The sequence below is a fragment of the Eptatretus burgeri genome, chromosome 9 (assembly GCF_056783735.1).
Source record: "Eptatretus burgeri isolate ZD-2024b chromosome 9, Ebu_testis_v1, whole genome shotgun sequence".
NCBI lineage: Eukaryota > Metazoa > Chordata > Myxini > Myxiniformes > Myxinidae > Eptatretus > Eptatretus burgeri.
In genome coordinates this window covers 25,680,422-25,702,978 of record NC_140969.1, presented here as the reverse complement: position 1 = coordinate 25,702,978, position 22,557 = coordinate 25,680,422, and the positions used below count along the sequence as shown (strand labels likewise).

General features: G+C 38.7%; 1 protein-coding gene across 3 annotated transcripts in view; it reads left to right on the top strand.

Moving 5' to 3' along the window:
- LOC147019747 (serine/threonine-protein kinase PAK 4-like) overlaps positions 1-21,301 on the top strand; it is an 81,996-nt gene extending 60,695 nt beyond the window's left edge. For 2 of the 3 annotated variants that reach the window (XM_085894416.1, XM_085894417.1), the window contains exons 9-11: positions 444-569; positions 4,694-4,828; positions 16,825-21,301. In XM_085894416.1, the coding sequence (XP_085750542.1) occupies positions 444-569; positions 4,694-4,828; positions 16,825-16,980 (417 nt within the window). In that variant the 3' untranslated portion in view covers positions 16,981-21,301. Of the gene's footprint in view, positions 1-443; positions 570-4,693; positions 4,829-6,212; positions 7,235-16,824 lie in introns of those variants that run through there. The other variant, XM_085894418.1, reaches the window with a different exon arrangement.
- The last annotated feature ends 1,256 nt before the right edge of the window (positions 21,302-22,557 follow it).

The window sequence follows — 22,557 nt, the reverse complement described above, 5'->3', positions numbered from 1 at the left end:
GGGAACTTTTGCGATATGATGACCAAATGGTGTCTTGTTTCCAATTCACCTCCCTCATTATCTGGAATATGTATGACCTTTTTCATTCAATGGTGGGGGATTCCCCATCTCTGATGGTTTATTTCATGTTTGGTTTGAAAATGCCGATCATTGTTTCATGTACAACACAAACCACCGTAATTGTACAATGAAAACATCGACTCTTTGTCTCTCTCCTTGTATTTTCTATAATATACCCCTCTCTTCTTCCTTCCATTCCCTCTGATGGTGTGTAGAGACATGTTGGGTGTAGCGGTGTGTAGACACAAGTTAAGGGACAATGTGAATAACACTTCCATAAGATGAGGTCAGATGGCACTGGTTTAAATTGGGTGCGCAGCTTGTTTATCGTTTTTTGCTTGGTGCTTCGGTTTGTTTTGATTTCGACATGTTCTTGTTTCCAGGTGAAGCTATCAGACTTTGGTTTTTGTGCTAAAATCACCAAAGAAGTTCCTCAGAGGAAGTCACTAGTTGGCACGCCTTACTGGATGGCACCCGAAGTCATTTCCCGGTTACCTTATGGACCCGAGGTAATGCCATTCCATGTTGTTAGAGAAGTCATTTATATGTCTCAAACATCGTGTTTTTTTTTCTTTTCTATTTCCTTTCCATGAAAACGTGTCATTTGACAGACATTTTGCCATTGTGAGTGACTCGGAGGACAATCATGTGGTTGTCCTCAAACCATTCACCTTGTGAGGGTCTCCTCTCGGCGTCTCCATTTTTCCCACGTTTCTGCAGTTTATCATTCAGCTTGGTTATCATTTTTTTTATTATTTCTAAATACTTGATTATTCAAATTCATTAAATTTGTATGCAGTCTGTGGCTGCTTGTTGCATCATTTCTGGGAGTGTGGCTGTGCCACTGATGCAGTGCCCCCTACAGATTAAAGCAGGAATTTAGAATTTTTTCCCCAGCCTGCCGGCAATGGCTCACCGACTGTTCGCAAAGGACACCGTGGCATCTGTAACATCCACTTACTAATTCTGGCAGACAGGACACCCAGTTTAATGAGGGACGGAATCCATATTGATGCCTTGCCCTGCCTCCAAGACACCAGGATGACAGTTTATAGCTGGTTCAAGATTTGAATCCAGGCTAGATGCCTCATAGGTGACTATGCATACCTCTAGATGTAGGCCTTTTTCTTTTCCTTTTCCCTTAGGCCCATGTTATTCGAATGAATAACTATTCTTTCTCATTAAGACTCGTGTTGCTGTGTACTTGATTGTTCAACAGCTCGACTTCGTTAATTCGGTATCAAGCCTATCAGGCTGGCTAACCTCTTGTTTTTCTTGTTTCTTTGACATTATTTTTCTGAATTATTATCTCACCAGAAACGTAGTTCTGGGGAGCTTATGGGATGGCGTGTAGTCCGTCCGTCCGTCCACAAATACTTGCAACTTCTTATCTAAAACTACACGTATGATTTCGATGAAACTTTACTACAACCCTCATCACCCCAGATGTACCAAAGTTTGTTCAGGGCATTAAAAAAATCGGGTCTTATGGAGTTCTATGGGGGTTGCCCCCCCAAAATAGGTATTTGTTTACTTTTGAGAAACTACACATGCAATTTTGATGAAACTTGACCACAACCTTCATCACCTGTGATGTACCAAATTTTGTTTACACCATTAAAAAAATTGGGGTGTAAGAGGGTTGTTGGGTGGGGTGGGGGTTGCCTCCCAAAATATGCATTTGCTTTTTTCTCAGAAACTACACACACAATTCCGATGAAGCTTGCCGAGCAACTTTATCACTTGTAGTGTAATAAAGTTTGTTCTCTGCATGGAAAAAAATCGGTCTAATTGGGTCTAAGGGGGGGCGTGGGTTTCCCCCAAAAATATGTATTTGCTTTGTTCAACGAAACTACACATGCAATTTCGATGAAACTTGACCACAACCTTCATCACCCGTGATGTACCAAATTTTGTTCGCGCTATTTAAAATGAGGGGGTGGGGGGAGAGGGGGGGAATGGGAGATTCCCCCTCAAAAGCTACAACATTGGTTCATTACTACATTTTGCTGATTCCGTCCCATGTTGACTTCCTCCTCAGTATCATTATTCCACCAGGTGAGCGCCCAGTGATGTTGCCCCTATTTTTTTTTCTATATTATTATTCCGCCGGGATTTTTTGGGTTTATTCCCTTTTAAATTCATTCTTTGTGCAAGCGCTTGTCAGATTGACAAAATTTTCACCATCAGAGCAACCTCACCTGTTCAATTTTTCTCATGATTATTATGATATAGGTCACGTGGTGTGGCAACCATATTCGAAAAATGGAAAAACTTTGGACCTCTGTATTTCCGAAACTTTACCATGAAAAAAATTGAAACTTGGCACATGGCAAGTACTCTGCATGGGGAATAAGTGTGGTTTTGTTTTTATGATCTCATCGGTGAAGTGGTAGCCCAGTCAAAATTCGACACATAGAATGCTGTGTCTGATCAATATGAAAATTTTTGAGGGTAATCTTGGGATAAATTGATCATAAATAATAGATGACGTCATCGGTCATGTGGTTTGGCAGCCATATTGTTTTTCTTTTTTTTTACTTTTAAAATCATCTTCAGAATGGCTGGACAGATTGAGATAAAACTTCACAAACATATTCCCCAAACCTTAGGGATACCAGCGTGTTCATGACTATTTAATAGGTCACATGGTCTCGCGTCTGTATTGGATGGAACGAAAATCTTAAAATTCTTTCTCTTTAACCGCTTCATCGATCAACATGAAACTACACAAATATCATCTCATACCATGGCTGCACATAGTGTGAAAACTATGACATCACAAGTCACGTGGTTTGGTGGCCATCTTGGATAGAAAAAGGAACTTTATCTGATTAAAACGAAACTTCACAAATGTCATCGACTACCCAATTAGAGGCAGAATGTAAATTTATGATGTCATAGGTCACGTGGTTTGGTATCCAGGTTGGATCGAAAAAAACTTTTTTAAACCTTTAAAAAGCTCCTTCTCCAGAATGGCTTTCCAGATTGATCGAAAACTCGGCACACAGGATCTCCTATCCTTGGTGAATTTAGGGTGTAAATTTTAATGTCATGGGTCACATGATCTGGCAGCTATGATTTTCTGAAGAATAAACCTTTTAAAATCTTCTCCATAATGGCTTGTGACAGATCGAGAGGAAACTTCACTTACATGTTCCACAAGCCTTGGGTATACCAGGGTGTTCACAAATAATTAATATGTCACATGGTCTGGCAGCCATATTTGATTAAATGAAACCCTTAGAAAAATTATTTCTTTTTAACCACTCCATCAATCGACGTGAAACCTCCCATTTATGATCGAGTAGACACGGAAAATGTACGTTTTAAATTCCAACCTGATTGGATGCATGGTCTGGCAGCCAGAATTATTTCATTCTTTGAACTTGGGTTCTTTCTTCTTTTTTTTTTGAATAAGACTCACTTGGCTGCACCTGGATGAGTTTGAGGGTAGAGGAGTACTAATTCAATTGATACTGGCGATGACCCCAGCAAAGAGTATCAACTGCATATGTAATAATTAGATTGAACGCGGTCTGTACTATGTCCATAACTCGTCAATCCCACGTCGTAGACAGACGTATGTGGCCTCATTAGACTCGGGTGGGGGGGGGGGGGTGTCCCGGTTTGCCCTGTCGATCCAATCCATCGTGCCAACATTTATTACTTTGTGTTCAGGTTATTTAAATACCAATTTAATTGATACTGATGATGTCCCCAGGAAAAAGGGTCAACTCCATATGTAATCAATAGATTGAATGCAGCATGTTACTCAGTCCATAACTCGTCAATCCCCAATTTTATCAAAGCGGGGTTGTCTTGGTAACCGGTCATCATTGCCAACAGTTATAAAGTGACATTTCTAGTTGTAATTTAGTTTGTTTCTCATCATCTTAAAGATTTACAGACATTTGTGATAGGTTTTTTGTTATTGCTTAAACAACCACAGTTAAAGACCACACCATGCCATTCACTTAGAGTAGGCGAGCTATCACCAGCACTCTGAACAAATTACAAATTCCTACTTAGTCGAACGTAAGGGTGTCCTGGCCAGTTTGTGAATGGCTCGGGCCAATAACTTTCCCATGCTGACTCACAAGAAAGTAGGAATAATTGTGGTGATGGATGAACAACCACACTCGGGCTGAAGGTTGTTCTTTGTTTATTACACAAATTGTTTAAGCACAGACACATCATGGATAGAAGCACATGATTGCTTCACATAATGGATTATTTTATATTGTTTTGCTTTTCCATCTAACCAAAGTGGTACACCGATGCTGGGGGTAAATAGCATGGTCTCTCAATAGTAGGTTGCACAAGTTGAATTACAATGGTGGGCATATCATTTAGGAGTGGTTCCTCCTCAGTGTTGCTTTTGGGAATGTTCGTGAGCTGTCGACATAAGTGGCAAAATGCAGAGCAGGTGGCATCGAGTGGAGAGAAGAGCCAGCCATGCCCATGGTATAAACTCACCAATGGACATCGATATATCAAAGAATCGTGGGATTTGTGACATAATATTTATTGATCTTGAAGTTTATGCACGATACGAAACATAGTTTTAAAATGAAATTGTGAGCCATTGTTTTGAATGAAGATCCTTCGTGACTTGTTTTTCACTATACAGGTGGATATTTGGTCCCTGGGGATTATGGTCATTGAGATGGTGGATGGAGAACCACCATACTTCAATGAACCACCCCTTCAGGCAATGAGAAATATACGTGACAGTCTTCCTCCAAGGATGAAGCATGGACAGAGAGTAAGTTTGTTTGTTTGCTTATTTGTTTTTTTTGCACTATTCTGACCATGTTGAGAATTTTCTTTATTTTTATTTTTTGTTTATTTATTTGTTAATAGTGTAATTCATGCAGTCCATCAAGCATGCATGTTTCCAAGTGCAAGCGTTCAACGTGTCACTGAAGCCCCAAGTGTTTTATTATTCTCGATTATGTGAATGATCCGAGTAGTGTTTTCAGTCATAATTGCTCCACAAGATATCATGTGCTGTTTTGGAATGTTTGATAACTAAACCTGAAAGGCTGCAGCTGTGAGAGCATCTCATCATTTAGTGTCACAATGTGTACGAGTTGTATTGACCTGTATGAACAGATCGTGTGTGTGTATGCAAGGACGTTAGGAATCGGTGTATTTTTATGTAAAGTATATTTTTGCAATGATTGTCAACAATGTTCAACTTTTATGATTGGCCTGCATCACTATCCCATCTGAGCGGTTAACTCATGATGTTGGACTCCCAGGTTCAAAATCTCATTTGCAATATTGGATTATTTATTGTCTTCTGAGATGTCCTTGTAATTCCATGTTGAAGTCTCTCTTTATGTCGTTGTCCAGAAATGTGATATATTGTGTTTCATGTGAGCCTTACACAAAGGTCTGCACAACTTCAAAGCAGCTGTATGAAGTTTGGCAGCTGTATCATCAGAGATAGATCTTGCATTAAGAAGTCATGGCATGGACTTCATTGAATGGGATGGTTCTTTCCCTTATGATTCCTCTTGCACATTGTTCATTTTAATGGATTAGAAAACCCCACAGACATAAATTTGCAGTTGACATCCCAAATTTACATCACTAGAAACACCCGCTCCCTTCGGCAGCATTGGCAAGTCGTCCTTTTCTTGTTTCGGTACCCATGACCAGATCCTGGGTACCACCAACGCATATTCAAAATTTGGTGGAGATCAGGACAGCCGTGTGTTTTTCTATGATTTTCAAATGTACATACACATACACACATACATACAGAGAATTGACCTATTTAACAGAGTAGGATTTGGGTATGTTGGTTGCCCAGAAGTTGTGGATTCAAATTCAGCTGAGGGCAGTGGTATTACAGACTTAGATTCGAGGCTTCTGTAAACCAAGCTAATTTCAGGAGAATTATTGGATTGTAAGTACACTAGTTTTCCATATGGACTGGGTAGTTTATGTATTGAAGGGTGATTTTATACATGAGTAGTGGGTGGGTACGCTGTGAGAGGGTCTCGTTAAAAGGTGAATTTGCTGATTGTGTTTACATCTCACCCTAAAACCACCTACCTTCTTAAAAATATGCACCCTGGTGATGTTCCTGTGATGCCCCACTGTTCTCCTTCCCTCTCCCCTCCCTTCTCTCCCTTTAGATTACACTGGGCTGCATTTGAAATATTTTTTTCAGTGGTCTAGGTTTTCTCAACGGCTCCCATATGTTTTTTGCATGCTGAATTCAGAAATGTATCTAATTTCGCTCAATCAGGTCAAGTTTTTATGCTATCTCAATTATAAGGAAAAAAAAAATCAAAATTTTGTTTTTTTAATTAGCATTTTTACAGCGCGTGCGCTGTATACAATTGCACCGAGTTTGAAATGTCCCCGGTGTCCACCACGTCTCCGGTGTCCCCTGTCCCCCACCCCCCCCCCCCCACATGCCTCAAGACAGCCAATGACGGCCGTCCGGTAGATGGCAGTGTTCAACCTAGAAGGAAATAGCGAGAATTGACGGAAATACCCGAGTATTTAAATGGAAATTTGTGAAACTAATGTGTTATATATGTGAAAACCATTTAATTTATTGCTTGACGGGAAAAAACCAAGAAACGCGCCCCTCTCATGTACGAACGGATGAAAGACGTCATTTCCACCCACCATCGCATTTCGCGTCGATCGTCGAACGCTGAAAGCTAAGTTCTTCTTATGCTATCATTCTTTTGTGGCCTCCTCCTATGCTGTATCGAATGATTTCATTCCTTCTGTTATATATAAAGGTGCTTATCACAATAATAACAAGATTTTTATATTTCAAATATTAAGTACGCTTTTTAATTGTTTTTCAACTGAAAAAGCATAAATTGCATATTTTAACATTAGTGTACTCATTTGCTTCACCACACGCGCTGTATTGAAGGATTTCACTTGTTTTAATTCAAAATCAGACTGACATTGACAGAAAATGTATAAACGATACATATAATGACACACAAGTACACTTAATGTGGAAGAAAGTGCCTTCACAATTACTTTCATTTCAATTTCAGAAAAATATAGATAAATCGTTGTTTCTGGCTACACCCAACTTCAGTCGCTCCAGCAGTCGCTGTTTTCCTTTGTCTTTTTAATGTTGAATTTCACATTAACGGTACCTGTGCGTTATTTTATATATAGTTTGTACATTTTCTGTCAATGTAAGTCTGATTTTGAATAAAAAAAATGCTAATGAAAAAAACAAAAATTTTGATTATTTTTTTCCTTAAAATTAAGATAGCATAAAAACTTGACCTGATTGAGCGAAATGAGATACATTTCTAAATTCAGCGTGCAAAAAGCATATTGTAACCATTGAGAAAACCTATACCTCTGAAATGACGCAGACCAGTGTTATGAATATACTGATAGATTGAATTGATGGGGGTGTGGATGAAGCACTGGCATGATGAGCCAAATGGCCACCTACTGTGTCCAAGTTCCTTGAACAGAGAAAGCAGCAAACTTCCTCTTACCAAATCTGGTCTACATGTGACACAAGGCTGATTCAACTTTTTAGATCCTCGTGGAGGATCTCTAAGTCTTACTCACGTTGTTGTTCTTGTGGACTTTTTTGTTTCACAGCCGACAGTTGTCATCGAAACTTCCTGAAACTTGGCACATATATGTAAAAATACCCTGCGCAGACAGTACAATCTCCGATTTTGAAAATTCCTCCAAGAAAAAAAGTTATGACGTCAAAATATCTCCGCTAATGGAAATGGCCTAAAAAATTATCTCAAACTCGGCAAGCTTTTTGAATTCTGTTTGCGGGAATCGAACAGGGCATGAGCAGAGATGAATTACCGCACATATGACACATCACTATAACGTCATATCAATTTTTATGACGTCATTCCTATTTTTTGACATTTTTTGTTTTTTGTTACATTTGTTTCACAGCCTACAGTTTTCATCAAAACTTCCTGAAACTTGGCATATATATATATATATATATATATATATATATATATATATATATATATATATATATATATGTATATATATGTATATATATATATATATATATATATATATATATATATATATATATATATATATATATATATACATGTATATATACCCTGCGCAGACAGTAACCATCTCTGATTTTGAAAATTCCTCCTAGAAGAAAAGTTATGACGTCAAAATATCTCCGATTTTGAAAATTCCTTCTAGAAAAAAAGTTATGACGTCAAAATATCTCCGCTAATGGAAATCGCCTAAAAAATTATCTCAAACTAGGCAAGCTTTTTGAATTCTGTTTGCGGGAATCGAACAGGGCATTAGCAGAGATGAATTACCGCACATATGACACATCACTATGACGTCATATCAATTTTTATGACGTCATTCCTATGTTTTGACATTTTTTGTTTGTTTGTTTCACAGCCTTCAGTTTTCATCAAAACTTCCTGAAACTTGGCAGATATATGTAAAAATACCCTGCGCAGATAGTAACCATATCCGATTTTGAAAATTCCTCCAAGAAAAAAAGTTATGATGTCAAAATATATCCGCGAATGGAAATCGCCTAAAAAATTATCTCCGAAACTAGGCAAGCTTTTTGAATTCTGTTTGCGGGAATCGAACAGGGCATTAGCAGAGATGAATTACCGCACATATGATACATCACGGTGACGTCATATCAATTTTTATGACGTCATTCCTATTTTTTGACATTTTTTGTTTCACAACCCAGCGTTTTCATCGGATCTTCGTGAAACTTGCCATGTGTATGCAGAAAGCCCGTGCACAGGCAGTAACCATCTCCAATTTTCGAAATTCTTCCTAGAAAAAAAGTTGACGTCATAATATCGCCGCTATTGGAAATCGCCTATACCATTATCTCCGAAACTAGGCAAGCTGTTTGAATTTTGTTTGCGGGAATCAAGCTGGGCATTAGCACAGATAATTTATCGCAAACCTGATACATCACAATGATGTCATATTCGTTTTTATGACGTCATCATTAAGAGGATGAGGATCTTAGCTCATTCGAGCTTGTTGGAATAATATTTCACTTTTTTGAAGTAATACATATATATATATATATATATATATATATATATATATATATATATATATATATATATATATATATATATATATATATATATGAGCAAATTTTTGCATGTATGTATATCCATTCTATACCCATTGGTTGAACATCTGGCCTGACACTACCCAAAATTATAATCTGAAAACAAAACATTCGTCTGCCATTTTGGTGCTCTGATGAGCCTCTTCGGAAGTGTCATATTCACAATTGCCGTGTCGTCCCTACAAGTTTTGTGTTCAGTGTAAAACAACCAAAGTGACTGTTAAAAGCATCATTAAATACAGAAAGGTTGGAGCCGATAGGTATCACGGGCCAAGGGAAGGTGACAGTATGTATCGGCGTCAGACTTCAGGCCTCTGGTATCAATCAGCCGATGGGCCAGTACAATTGGAATTATTCGAGCTATACTACCACAATGTGTTAAATATTCACAAAAGCAATAGGCATGTTTTTGCTTCATGTACGTAACGCAGGTTACTTTTTATTTTTGGGAGCGATCGAGGCAGCGGTCTGTTGCCTATACACTGCCCAAATGAAGGAATGTGTCAGAAGAACGTGTCGTAAACTTGGAACAAGATCACCTGTAAGTGGGGGGTACTCTACCCGTGTTGACGATAAATTTGATTTCATCACTTCAAGAAAATAACATTGAAATAATAAATAATATTTTTTGTAATAGTATTCACAGAGAAACATATGGATAAAATGAAGAACTGTAGAGAAAGAAATACAACTTACTAATTGATCAGAAATGTCAAATAACAATTACACCATCCTGCCAGTGATTACCGATGAGATCCGGTTTACATTATAAAGAATGCGACAAGGGTGAAGGCTCCCGGAGAAGATGAAATTGTGAGAGATGCAATCAAAGATGGTGGTGAACTTCTGCACAGTCAATTAGCAGAACTAATTACAAAGTGCTTGGAAGATGGAAACATATCCATAATTTGGAAGAACTCTAAGCTGGTACTGATCCACAAAAAGGATATAACATGGATCGAAAGAATTACCATCCAATTAGCCTTCTCTCCAGTACTTAAGGAACATTATTTATAAGACTCATGATTGAACTGGAAAACAACCAACCAAGGGGGCAATCAGGGTTTAGAAATGGATTAAATAATAAATAAATGAGTTCCCTCACATGGAACTTTGATGCAAGAGGAGATCATTAGGCTGATCAAAGCCTGCACTATTATTACCAACTTATGGTTGTTTTTCAATGCTCCATCCTTTTAAAATACTGAGTATCAAGCAAAGAAACAGCACGCACCATTTTTTAATAATTGGTATAATTCAACCGGGGCTCAAACGGTCGACCTCCCAAAATCCAAACAGACTTTCTAACCATTACGCCAACGAGTTGTGTTATGTGTGTGTAATGTTTTTTTTTATGCCTCTGTTGACGAAGTCGCCGGTGGCATTATGTTTTTGGGTTGTCTGTCTTGTACGTACGTACTGTATGTCCATGCGGATTTTCTGTTTTCTCTGCAACTGCTTAACCGAGTGAAACAATTTTCATCATGGATGCGACTACTCATGCAGAATTTTTTATGATAATTGTGACGTCATAGGTCATGTGGGGTGGCAGCCATGTTGGAAAATGGAAAAAAAAACTTTGGACCTCAGTCTCTCCAAAACCGCACCATGGAAAAAAATAAAACTTGGCATCTGGCGACTACTCTGCATCATGAATAAGAGTAATTTGACTATGATTTCATCGGTGAAGTGATATCCAGGTCAAAATTCGACATGCAGAATGCTGCATTTGATCAGTATGAAAATTTGTGAGATTCATCTCGGGAGAGATTGGTTGACAGAAATTTTTTATGACATCAGTCATGTCGTGTGGCAGCCATTTTTTAAAATTACTTTTTATTTTAAGGAAAAAAATCTTCTTTTCCAGAACCGCTTTAAAGATCGAAGTGAAATTGGACAAAAATGATCAGCTAGCAATGTTGAATAAAGTTTGATAATGATGACATCATATGTCACATGGTCTGACAGAAATCTTGAATTTTTCCCTGAAACCTGCAAAAATCTTTTTCTCCAGAATGGCTGGACAGATTGAGGGGAAACTCAACACACCGACTCACCATGCCTTGGGGATAGTAAGGTGACAAAGAATAATTGATGTCACATGGTTCGGTGGCCATCTTGGATTGAAGGAAAATATTAAATCATGTTTTCTCTTCAACCGCTTATCTGATCGAAACGAAATTTACCAAGTATCATCGAACAATATACCTGCATACAGTGTGGAAATGATGTAATTTGTCACGTGGTGTGGCAGCCATATTGGATAAAAAAGGAACCTTATCTGATCAAAATGAAACTTAACACATGTAATCCTCTACTAAATCTTGGGCAGAGTCACAATTTTAAATGCCATACATCATGTGGTTGGTTTGAAAACCGAAAGTTAAAAAACCTTTTTCTCCAAAACCGCTTAACAGATCATTGTGAATGATGTTGTATTACATGGAGCAAGGGCATTGGATCACAACTGCAAAGTTTCGCTTTGATCGCTGTAGCAGTTTCCAAAATATAATTAAAAAAAATATTTTCCCTGAAACTAATGTGGCTGCCACACCATGTGACTGATGACATCATTTTTAAGTTAAATGTATGCAGCAAGTGCAGTGAATCAGAACTGCAAAGTATAGTATTGAAAGGTTAAACGGTTTCAGATAAATAATTGTTTAATTACCACCTTAAAACCAATGTGGCTGCCACATCATGTAACTGATGAGGTCATTGTTAAATAAAATATTTGCAGCAACAGTAGTGGATCATCACTGCAAAGCCTCCCATCGAAAGGCTAAGTGGTTTCAGAGAATTTTTTTTTTGAATATGATCGATTCGGCATGGGGAATATTTGTTGAAAATTTCAACATTATTGATCACATGGTTTTGCAGCCATGTTGGACAAAAAACCTTATCCGATCAATGCGAAACTCCAAAGACGTGTTCGGCCAGCCATTCTGAATTTGATTTGATAAAGAGGACATTATGGGTCAGGTGTCTGATTGAAACGGGGTTGTCTCGATGTGGAGCGGCATGGTTTCTTTTTTACGAGAGAAATTTCACAAAATTTACACCAGAGATGTGACTACTCATGTGGAATTTTTTGTGATGACTATGATGTCATAGGTCATGTAGTGTGGCAGCCCTGTTGTAAAAAAGAAAAACTTTGGACCTTTGTATCTCTGAAACTGCTCCATGGAAAAAATTGAAACTTGGCACATACTCACCAAGTGTGATTTTTTGATGATGTCATACGTGGCTTCATTACAACGTCATAATTGCATATGTCAAACACTTTATCCGATTATTATGAAAAATTTTGAGGGTCATCTCAGGCTAAATTGTAAATGGCAAAAAAAATGATGACATCAGTCACGTGGTTTGGCAGCCATATTGTTTCAACATAAAACCTTCAAAAACCTCTGTAATGGCTGAATAAATTGAGGCAAAACATTCCAGGTATGATCACCTATACATGAGGAACAAAAAGTTCTCCACCTATGACATCATAGGTCACATGGTTGGCAGCTTTGATTTTTTTGAAGAATAAACATTTTAAAGTCTTGACTTGACAGATCGAGGGGAAAACTTCACTTAAATGCTCCCCAAGCCTTGGGGATACCAGGGTGTTCATGAATAATTCAGGTCACATTGGCTGGCAGCCATATTGGTTTGAGCAAAATTCTTTAAAAAATATATTTTTCTTGAACCATTTCATCAATCGATGTGAAACATCACAGTTATGATCGAGTAGACATCTGAAATATATGTTTTATATTTCAACATGATTGGACGCATGTTCTATTAGCCATAATTATTTAATATTTTAAATCTGGGTTCAGGGATTTAAATCAAACTTGGTATTTGGATACCTCGTGCTTTCTCACAATAACCATTTTTAATATCTATTTATTTAAAAAATTTATTTTAGGTGAATTTTGATTGATATCATTTCTCCATTGAAGGAAACCAAACAATTATATTGGTCAGAAATTCTAAAATTGACTTCATCTATGGATTTTGCAAACACTGGAAGATGAATGAGATTTTTTATTTTTTTATATTGCATCTTGAATTTATACCTGATTTGAGTTAAGTTTGTGCTGAATGAAAATATTGTATTTGATCTTACACCATCATTATAGCTCTGTCAATACGGGACTTTCAAAATTATGTAAGGCGCCCCAGAATGTTTGGTGCACATGTGCAGAAACTCCGAGAAATGGTGGTGTTTGGGACATCCTAAATTATATCATGTGAGCAAGATAGGGATTGTTTAAAAAAAAAAAATTGTGTATACATTATCGAGGATCATAAAAGAGCTAACTCACAGAACATAAAACAAGGGGAGCAGGAGACAAGAGGGACAGGAGAGGGAAGGACAAAACAGTGTGTAACAGGGACATGAGGAGATCTGTGGAAGGGAGTGGGATAGGGCGGGGTACACAGGGTAAACAAGATGGACATTACAGAGACTTTCAAGTCCTTACACAACAGGGATGTTACCTAAAATGGCTCACAAAGTTTCTAAAACTATAACGGCACTCGGTGGCGCCCTTAGTCTTGCATCGCATGCTGAATCTGAACAAAAATACCATCGTTTACGGAACATGCTACTATTACGTCCCACCGCTATCATGGCCCATCTACCCTTATCATCCATGCACCCTATTATGTCACATGCATTGCCATTATCTGTTGCTTTATTGATTATTGATTGATTATTAGGATATTTAATGACCACTTTTGTGCACATTAAGGCTAAATTGCATCGATGAAGATGAATGTCATAAATTTAATTTTTCACTCACATTGGTTCGTAGATCACAAATATTAAATTTCAGATTTTTTGGGGATAAGGATTTTGATTCAACCAATTATGGTTGGAATTCCACTTCACCAATCACGTCATCATTATCACCCTCTATACCCCGTGGAGGAGTTGATGAATCATGTTGGGGATAAGGGGGGGGGTGCGAGTGGGGATTGTGAGAGCTGTTATAAATTTTTTGTTTGTTTGCTTTGTTTGGTTCCTGGGCAACAACTTAAATTGTAATATATTTTTGCATTTATTGCTTAAAGGAGATGTGTGTGTGTGTGTGTGTGTGTGTGTGTGTGTGTGTGTGTGTGTGTGTGTGTGTGTGTGTGTGTGTGTGTGTGTGTGTGTGTGTGTGTGTGTGTGTGTGTGTGTGTGTGTGTGTGTGTGTGTGTGTGTGTGTGTGTGTGTGTGTGTGTGTGTGTGTGCGCGCGCGCGCGCGTCCATCCATATCCGTGTCTCTGTCCCGTATTAGGTTGCAGTGGATTAGTATTGAATTTACACCCGAAGATATTTGAACATTATCACTATATAAAAGACCATATTGGTTTTTAAAGACCCCACTAGTATTTTAAAAGGTGAAGCGTAATAACTCTCTTAATGAATTGTTAATTGTGAAATTAACTTTGTAATTATTTTTAAGTTCAATCGTTGATTTTGAAATATGTTTTTAAGATTATATAACAATATTTTTTGTCTCATCACCTTGCTCTTTCATAAGGAAAGCAATTTTGTAAGATGTTTGAGCAATTTCATATGCTCCTGCTGGGATAGTTATTGTTTTATACCCACTTGTCCCAGGATTATAACTAAATATATTGTTTTTCTCTGTCATATTAAACAGGGTATTGTAAGTTTATTTCCTGCTTCAATTTGTTCAGTCGTGGAGAATGTTTGACACCTCAGTGATATTATATGAGCATAGTGGAGCTTGACTTATTCGGCCATGACACTGAGAGGGTTTATTCCACTTGTTACCCTCGCTGAAGGAGAGGGTATTGCATTTGGCTACATTTGTTTGTCACTTGCAAAATCGAAGATTTTTCAAGTATATTGGTCAAGTCGATTTTGTTAGTCTGTCTGTCTGTCTGTCTGTCTGTCTGTCTGTCTGTCTGTCTGTTTATTGCCTCCAGGTCACAATTATAAAACAATCTTCACAAAGCTTCACCACATGGTAGAGTTTGCACATGATGAAGAAGCCTATTGTATTTAAGGTCAAAAGGTCAACATAGGCCAAAGGTCAACAACTTCGGTGAGATTTCTAAAATTGTCAATTTTCATCCGATTGACTTGAAATTTGAAGAGGATTTATATTTCAGGTCACTGAATTCAACTAGCCAATTACTTTTGAGGTCAACATGGTCCAAAAGGTCAACATAGGCCCAAGGTCAACAACTAAAGTGGTATTTCTAAAATCCTCAACTCTCATCCCATTGAACTTGAAATTTGAAGAGGATTTGCACATCAGGTTACTGAATTCAACCACCAATTATTTTTGAGGTCAACATCGGCCAAAAGGACAACATAGGCCAGATTTCTAAAATTGTCAATTTTCATCCGATTGACTTGAAATTGGAAGAGGAGTTGCATATTTGATCATTGAATTTAACCACCAATTATTTTTGAGGTCAAATCTGTTTTATGAATTTGGCAAGTATTGTGCTCTGCACTACGTCTTCTTGTTATCTTGGCAAAACGAAGTTTTTGCAAGACATGTTAGTCAGCTTGTATGTTTTTTTTTTTTTTGTTTTTTGTTTTTTTGTCTGTAATCATGTATAAAAAATTCTGCAGAGCACAGTTATCATTGGAAATTTTTGTAACTTCGCATATCAGAGGCCTATAGAGGTCCCTTTCAGCGCACAAAATTTTGAAGGTCAAGGTCAAAGGTCAAGGTCACTTTGTCGCAAATCAGGGGAGTCGACGAAACCCTTATTTTTTTATTAATTTTGATCGGATCGTCTTCAAACTTCATGGGAATATAGTTCATGGTCTGGCGCTCAGCTGATTAATTTTTGGTTGCGATTGGCCTTGACCTTCATGTTTTTTTTGTTTTTTTTTGTCTGTAATCACGTATAAATCACTCTGCAGAGCACAGTTATCATTGGAAATTTTTGTAACTTCGCATATCAGAGGCCTATAGAGGTCCCTTTCAGCGCATAAAATTTTGAAGGTCAAGGTCAAAGGTCAAGGTCACTTTGTCGCAAATCAGGGGAGTCGACGAAACCCTTATTTTTTGAGTAATTTTGATCAGATCGTCTTCAAACTTCATGGGAATATAGTTCATGGTCTGGCGCTCAGCTGATTAAGTTTGGGTGGCGATTGGCCTTGACCTTCATGGTTAGCGCCTCAGGTCAAACATATTTGACCCCAAGGTCAAATTTTCAATTTTTAGGAACCATATCGTGTAGTACCTCAAATTGAACACCTCGATGAGTGCTTTCTAGATATGTCAAGCTTGAGACATTATGACGTCATGAGGCAAAAGCATATTTTTCATGGTTACTCTGTAGAACGATTCTCATCGGAATCTCTCATAGGCAGATATTCCTCAAGGAGTCGCTCCTGGTGGATAGCAGCTCTGTTCACCTCAGTGTGACCTTAAAGAAGTCACACGTGGTCACCTTTTGGCAAGATACGGGTCACCCTGCGGGTGACATTGGTTTATTTGTTTGTTTGTTTGTCTGCACAGAACTTTTGTGTTTTTCTCTGCAACCGCTTGTTGGAAATTGACAAAATTTTCACCAGTGGTGCAACTACTCATGTAGAATGTTTTGATGATAATTATGATGTCATAGGTCACCATTGTTTTGTATTTTACCTACTGCAGGTATCTTCATTGCTTCACAGCTTCCTGGAGCGAATGCTCGATCGAGAACCAGCACGCCGAGCCACTGCTCAAGAGCTTCTGCAGCATGCTTTCCTGCAGCTTGCAGGACCTCCTGCCTGTATATTGTCCCTCATACGAAATCGTCCACGCCGTTAATTTATGCTCCAAGCGAGGCTTTGCTGCAGAGTAAGCTTGAAGTCCCTTGCTGGCATTTTGATATCTACTGCTTTGAGTGGATCACTATAAAGGGGGAAACTGGCTCTATGCTGATGTTGCTCCACTCTACATGAAGCTCCTTGGCCTCTGTACAAGGTGTTCCACAAAAGACAATGAAACAACTTGAGTTTGCATGCCAATGGTTTGACTGCTTGATGAGTGAGTTGGCCTTTTTCTTCGGCAACCTCATTACTTTTGGAGTACTTGGGAAGTGTATTCTTGCTTGACCCATCAGACATTGCAGGTGAACGGTCCATTGCTGTCAAGCTTCACATATGGTGTCTCCTGTGGATTGGAAGCACAGAAGCTATGAAATATTTTGTCGCGAGGTGGAGAGGTTTTGGCCATTCAGTGTTGTAAACTAAAACAGTGTTTTGATTCTGACTCCAGGCCATGTTTAGATCATCGAGGTGAATTCACTTGAGCTCTGTGTTCTATGTTTGCACTTCACGTCCACTACTTGGGTGTAACTCTAAAGTGGCATTTTTGAGAATTCCTTCGGATTGTGTGCAAGTACATATTGTCGATTGTGGTTTGAAAGTTCTTACACGTCCTAGATAGACAACATTCGTCACTATCGGGTTCGTCGTCGGATTTTTTTTGTGCTGATTGTTTAATAATATCATGTTCTCATCACATTGTTTCCACAAACTGTAGCTTCTTCCTTCCAGATGGTCTTCCTATAGATAGTGAATGTATTTGTTTTTCATTTTCGAACGTCACCGATTCCTGTTCTTGTGTTTGTTTCTGTTTCATTCATCGCTTTGTTTCCTGCCTTGACATCTGTTTTGATCTTAACGGATTGTCATGCTTTTGTTGTGTCACTGCTGTTTTTATTCATGTTTCTGCCCTTTTTGATCTGTTTGCATAGTAGTGTTCCCTCCTTGGTTTAGTTTTTGGTGTTTTCTCGTTTTTTTATTCTTTCCTTTTCACTTACAGGAAACCTGTTATTTCGAGTTTCTTTGTTTTAACTTGTAAGCCATACCATGAACTGAGCATTAATTCAGTGTGTACGATTATCATGTGTGTGTTACACATGCTTACGTCACAGGTATTGCTCATCACAGCAGTGGAAGCTAAAATGGAAACTGTGGTTGAGTGAACAGGGGGCCTGGGGTAAAACGGAGGAATTTTAATTCAAAAAAGGAAGTAAAGGAGGTATGGTATGAAAAGAAGGAGAAAGTAAAAGTTGGTTAAATAAATGTCGGAAGAGTTGACGAAGAAGATGATGAAGGTTGTGAGGAGATACCTTGAAGGTAAGGGCATATAAGTGGTTTGGGGAAGACAAAGGGAGGGGGGATTCCACCATATTTGGATTAGACATCTCCGATACAATTTTTCCCCTTGCAAAATTAAAAAAAAATAATTGAATAAACCCTTTGGATGCAGCCGCATCTTGCTTTTGAGAGTTCCTGATTGGTTTGAAATGCAAACTTAGTTCACATGCTTTCGACAGCAAATCAGGGACTCACAAAGATGAGTCTCCACTGAAATTGGTGGAATATTGACACATTGGTATTTAATGCTTATTTTTACACTCTCTGCCATTAAAACCAAACATGTGATTATTGTTGATGTGGCATCATGGGACACTGATGAGGTACAAACCTTTGACAGAGATAAATGCTGAACAATTGCATGTCCATTTCATTGTGACCTCCTAACCTCATGCTGCATTGTGGCAAATTATTTCACATAGGGATCCAACATGGAAGTTACAATCTCAATACCGGGTACATCCATCTCTGGCAGCAATCACTGCATTGCACCGTCGTTGCATCGACTTTATGAGCCTTCAAATCTGAGCCTGGGGAATGGCATTACACACCTGAATTGGCTCTTATTCCAGCTCATTGGCAGTCTGTGGGCAGTTTGAAACCCATTGCTTAGATGGGTCATGCAAATATTTCGGTCCTGAGCGGGAGTCATCGTGTTATCCTTGGACGTCCATTTATTGGCATATATCTTGTTGATCCAGTGGCTTGATAACGTATTCTGGAAGGTCCTCTCATGTTAAAGAGCCTTGAAATATGTGTAATGGAAGACCCTGCTTGAAGTTGTCCAATTATTTAATTCCTCTCATTTTATGACAGACGTGAAATTGTAATGGATTATTAAATGATGTTATCAGTCTGTTTTCTGGATGATCCACATGCTGATATGTCGGAAAGGCCGTTTCAAATTTGCTCAGAATGCCTCATGTCACATATAAACACCTAAAGGTGCAATACTTACACGTGCTGAAGGATTATTACATGAGACAGTTACATTACGTGGAAACTTGCAATCAGGTGTTCTACACATCCCTCGTGCCAAAAAGGCACTTGGAATGGATGCTGGAACAGCCCTTCAACAACTGCACCATCAATTGTACATTTTCGTTTTTTTTAATGGCAGAGAGTGTATTTCTATATTTTTCATCTATTTTACCATGATTTAGGCTCATGCAAGAGCTGAAGGAGATAAAGTGAAAAAGCCATCAATTATCAGGTCTAGTAACTTAGCTTTTGAAGCTTGAGCCTAGTTTGTGCTTAACATGATGGTCTTTTGGTATTTACTTTTACAAATCATTTATCATCTGAGCAAGGAGCAGTAATTGGTTCCTTGATAAAATATGGAACCTTTGGTGTATCATCTTCTTTGCTCTTATATGCCATTAGTGGTATGTTGGTTGGTGTGCATGCGTCGTCGTGATCTGATGCTTTGGCAAGACAAGAGGTGCGTAAATGTGACAAAAGGACCGTTATGAACCTTTACAGCATCTCTTTGGTGTCGTCACAATTTTCTGAAAGACGGACTGCAGTCTGAGTGTCTGTTAATTTCTCGCGATTTATCTCTCAAATCTTGTCAGAACATAAACACTCCATTTAACACCAGTCGAATACACATGCGGATGATGCACCGTCCTCCCTTTCGCTGTATGTGAGGGAAGAATTGATTAATTAGGCTACAGTACCAGCCACTGAATGGTTCACTCCATTGTATTTATTTTTAAGGCACTTGTGAGATTCTTTATAACATCCACCAGCCCATGACAGCAGAATTGATAGCCAACTTAATGTTCTCTCTGATTGGGGGGTGTGCTCGTTGATGCAAAGCACCAGGTTGATGGTTTATAGTTGTCCGCTATCATTCCCAGACTGGAAAGTGCAAAAGGTACTGATGCCTGAGCCGTGACCTATGTCAGCCCCGGTTAGGTGTCGCTTGGTACTCGTGCCTTTGCCACTACATCCCCGTTGCCACTGAAAAACTACTCGTGAGTGCACACCCACTGCGGTGTGAAGCCGATGCCAAGCAAGTTCTTCGTAATGTTGGTATTATCACGGTTGTGTGGGTAGTACGAATGATGTTCACTTCCTCTCGAATGAAGGTAGAGAGGGCACAACGAAGTTCACTTTTGTAAGGATTTTAAAATATTACACAATATATATATATATATATATATATATATATATATATATATATATATATATATATATATATATATATATATATATAGATATATATAGATATTTCCCAAACAACGCCTTGGTGGTTATGTTTTTATTCGTGTGTTGGTTTTTACAAGTACAGGATCATTTGAAGTCTTCAGTGTTTTTATTACCTGCAGACACATTTGCCTACATACATTCAAATTCCACAATGCTTCCTTGCCAAAAAGAAATCGTAGCAGAAGCGAAATGTCTGTCATCTCAGGGTCTTATATCGTATTCTCGAAAATACCGACCTGCACTACGAGGTACGCCAAGTGTCATGTCCTGTCCCGTTCATCGATATCCTTCGTTGTGGCATTCTGATCGCATTCGGTGTTGCACGTTCATCGAAAGGTTTGGCTCTTCGCTCTTCGTGTATATCTGTGTAGTTTACAGTTTTTGGGAGTTGTACACAACTCCGACGTCCGTAAGCCATTACTATTGAAGGTGCGCTGTGATGTAACGTGATGTTACTCCCGACTTGTTTACCATGTTTATGGTTTTTAATGATTTGTATGTGTGAGTGGATCCCAACACAAACCGTGTGTATAATAAAGCGTGAATGCTCTTGATTTAATACATTTACTTTCAAATGGAGCACTGCTCTCATGCACTGTGCCATCATCGGTCTCGTTTGATGCAATCTTCGCACGCGCGTGAGCTTTTGTGATGTTATATCCTTTTTTTTTTGTTTTGTTTTTTTTTGGACTGGTTGTACATATTTTCCAGTTTTGTATATAATGTGAAAGTGTATAAGGGTGAGTGGTAAAATAAAGCTTCGGTTCAAATCAGAATATGTGGACAACATTTTGTTTTACAGATAACGTGTTTATTTCTTTCGATATTACAAGGAAAATATGAAGGATGCGCAGCCGACCCCGAGCTCGTTTCACTGATTTAACATCCAGAGCCGGGGTCTCCAACAGGTAGATCGCGAGCGACTGGGAGCTCGGTGGTTGCCAATGAGCCGAATAAATTTCATAGGAAAAGTGGTTTTGGGGAGACAAAGGGAGGGGGGATTCCACCATATTTGGAATATATGTCGCTATTCCACCATATTTGGAATTACTTTAAACCCCTTCATGAAAGGGTTCACTTCAAACCCCCTGCTCCACAAATTTTCCATCCTTGCTCTTGCACAATTTCGTGGCTCGCTTTAAAACGTGGAAAAAAAATCTATTCAATGGTCAAAAAAAAATGATGCACGGTCTTGCTTAAGATAGTAACACAATGATATTGTTAATTTAGTTGTAACACTGACCAACACAATTTTGAGTCCAAGTTACCATATATGCAGCGGGGTCTGTTCGAGCAGAACTGACCAGGCCAAACACCAACAACAATAACCGCTGACAGAGAACTGTGTTATGGAAAGAGTCCCTCCTTCGTTGTAGCGATATTGTATCTATTTTTCACTTTTACCAGAAATTAAAGTTTTCATGGAGTTAAGAAACGAAGATACCACCCAGTTATCAAACATTGCATGGCTGCTTGATTTGGCATTTCCAACAGATACGACAGAAAAATTGAATGCCCTGAACTGTGGATTGCAAGGGAAATGGAAGACAATTGCTGACATGATTAATGCATTGAAAGATTTCAAGTCGAAAATTGTCCTTTTGATACAAGTCGAGAAAAGGAAAATGCAACATTTTCCTTCTGTGTTCCAAACGCTCGCAAAAAATGAGGTTGCTGCCAGAATCGTGGATATTGACAACTATGTACAGTGATTTCCTGACCAGGCTTGGTCAAGAGTTCAATGACATTTAATGATTTTGAGAAGATTTAATCCTGTGTGATGTTTACTTTAAACCCCTTCATGAAAGGGTTCACTTCAAACCCCCTGGTCCGCAAATTTTCCTCCGTGCTCTTGCACAATTTCGTGGCTGGGCAGCGTTGCTCCCACTGGCAGGTCTGCCCACCTGCTGAACTCATTCTTCAGCACCCCCAGGTCGCCGAGGCTGTCGACCTTCTCTGACTAAACTGTGGGGGAAGCCCTTCCCAGCTCTCCCCACGACATTCGCTATGGCGTGTGATGCTCCGG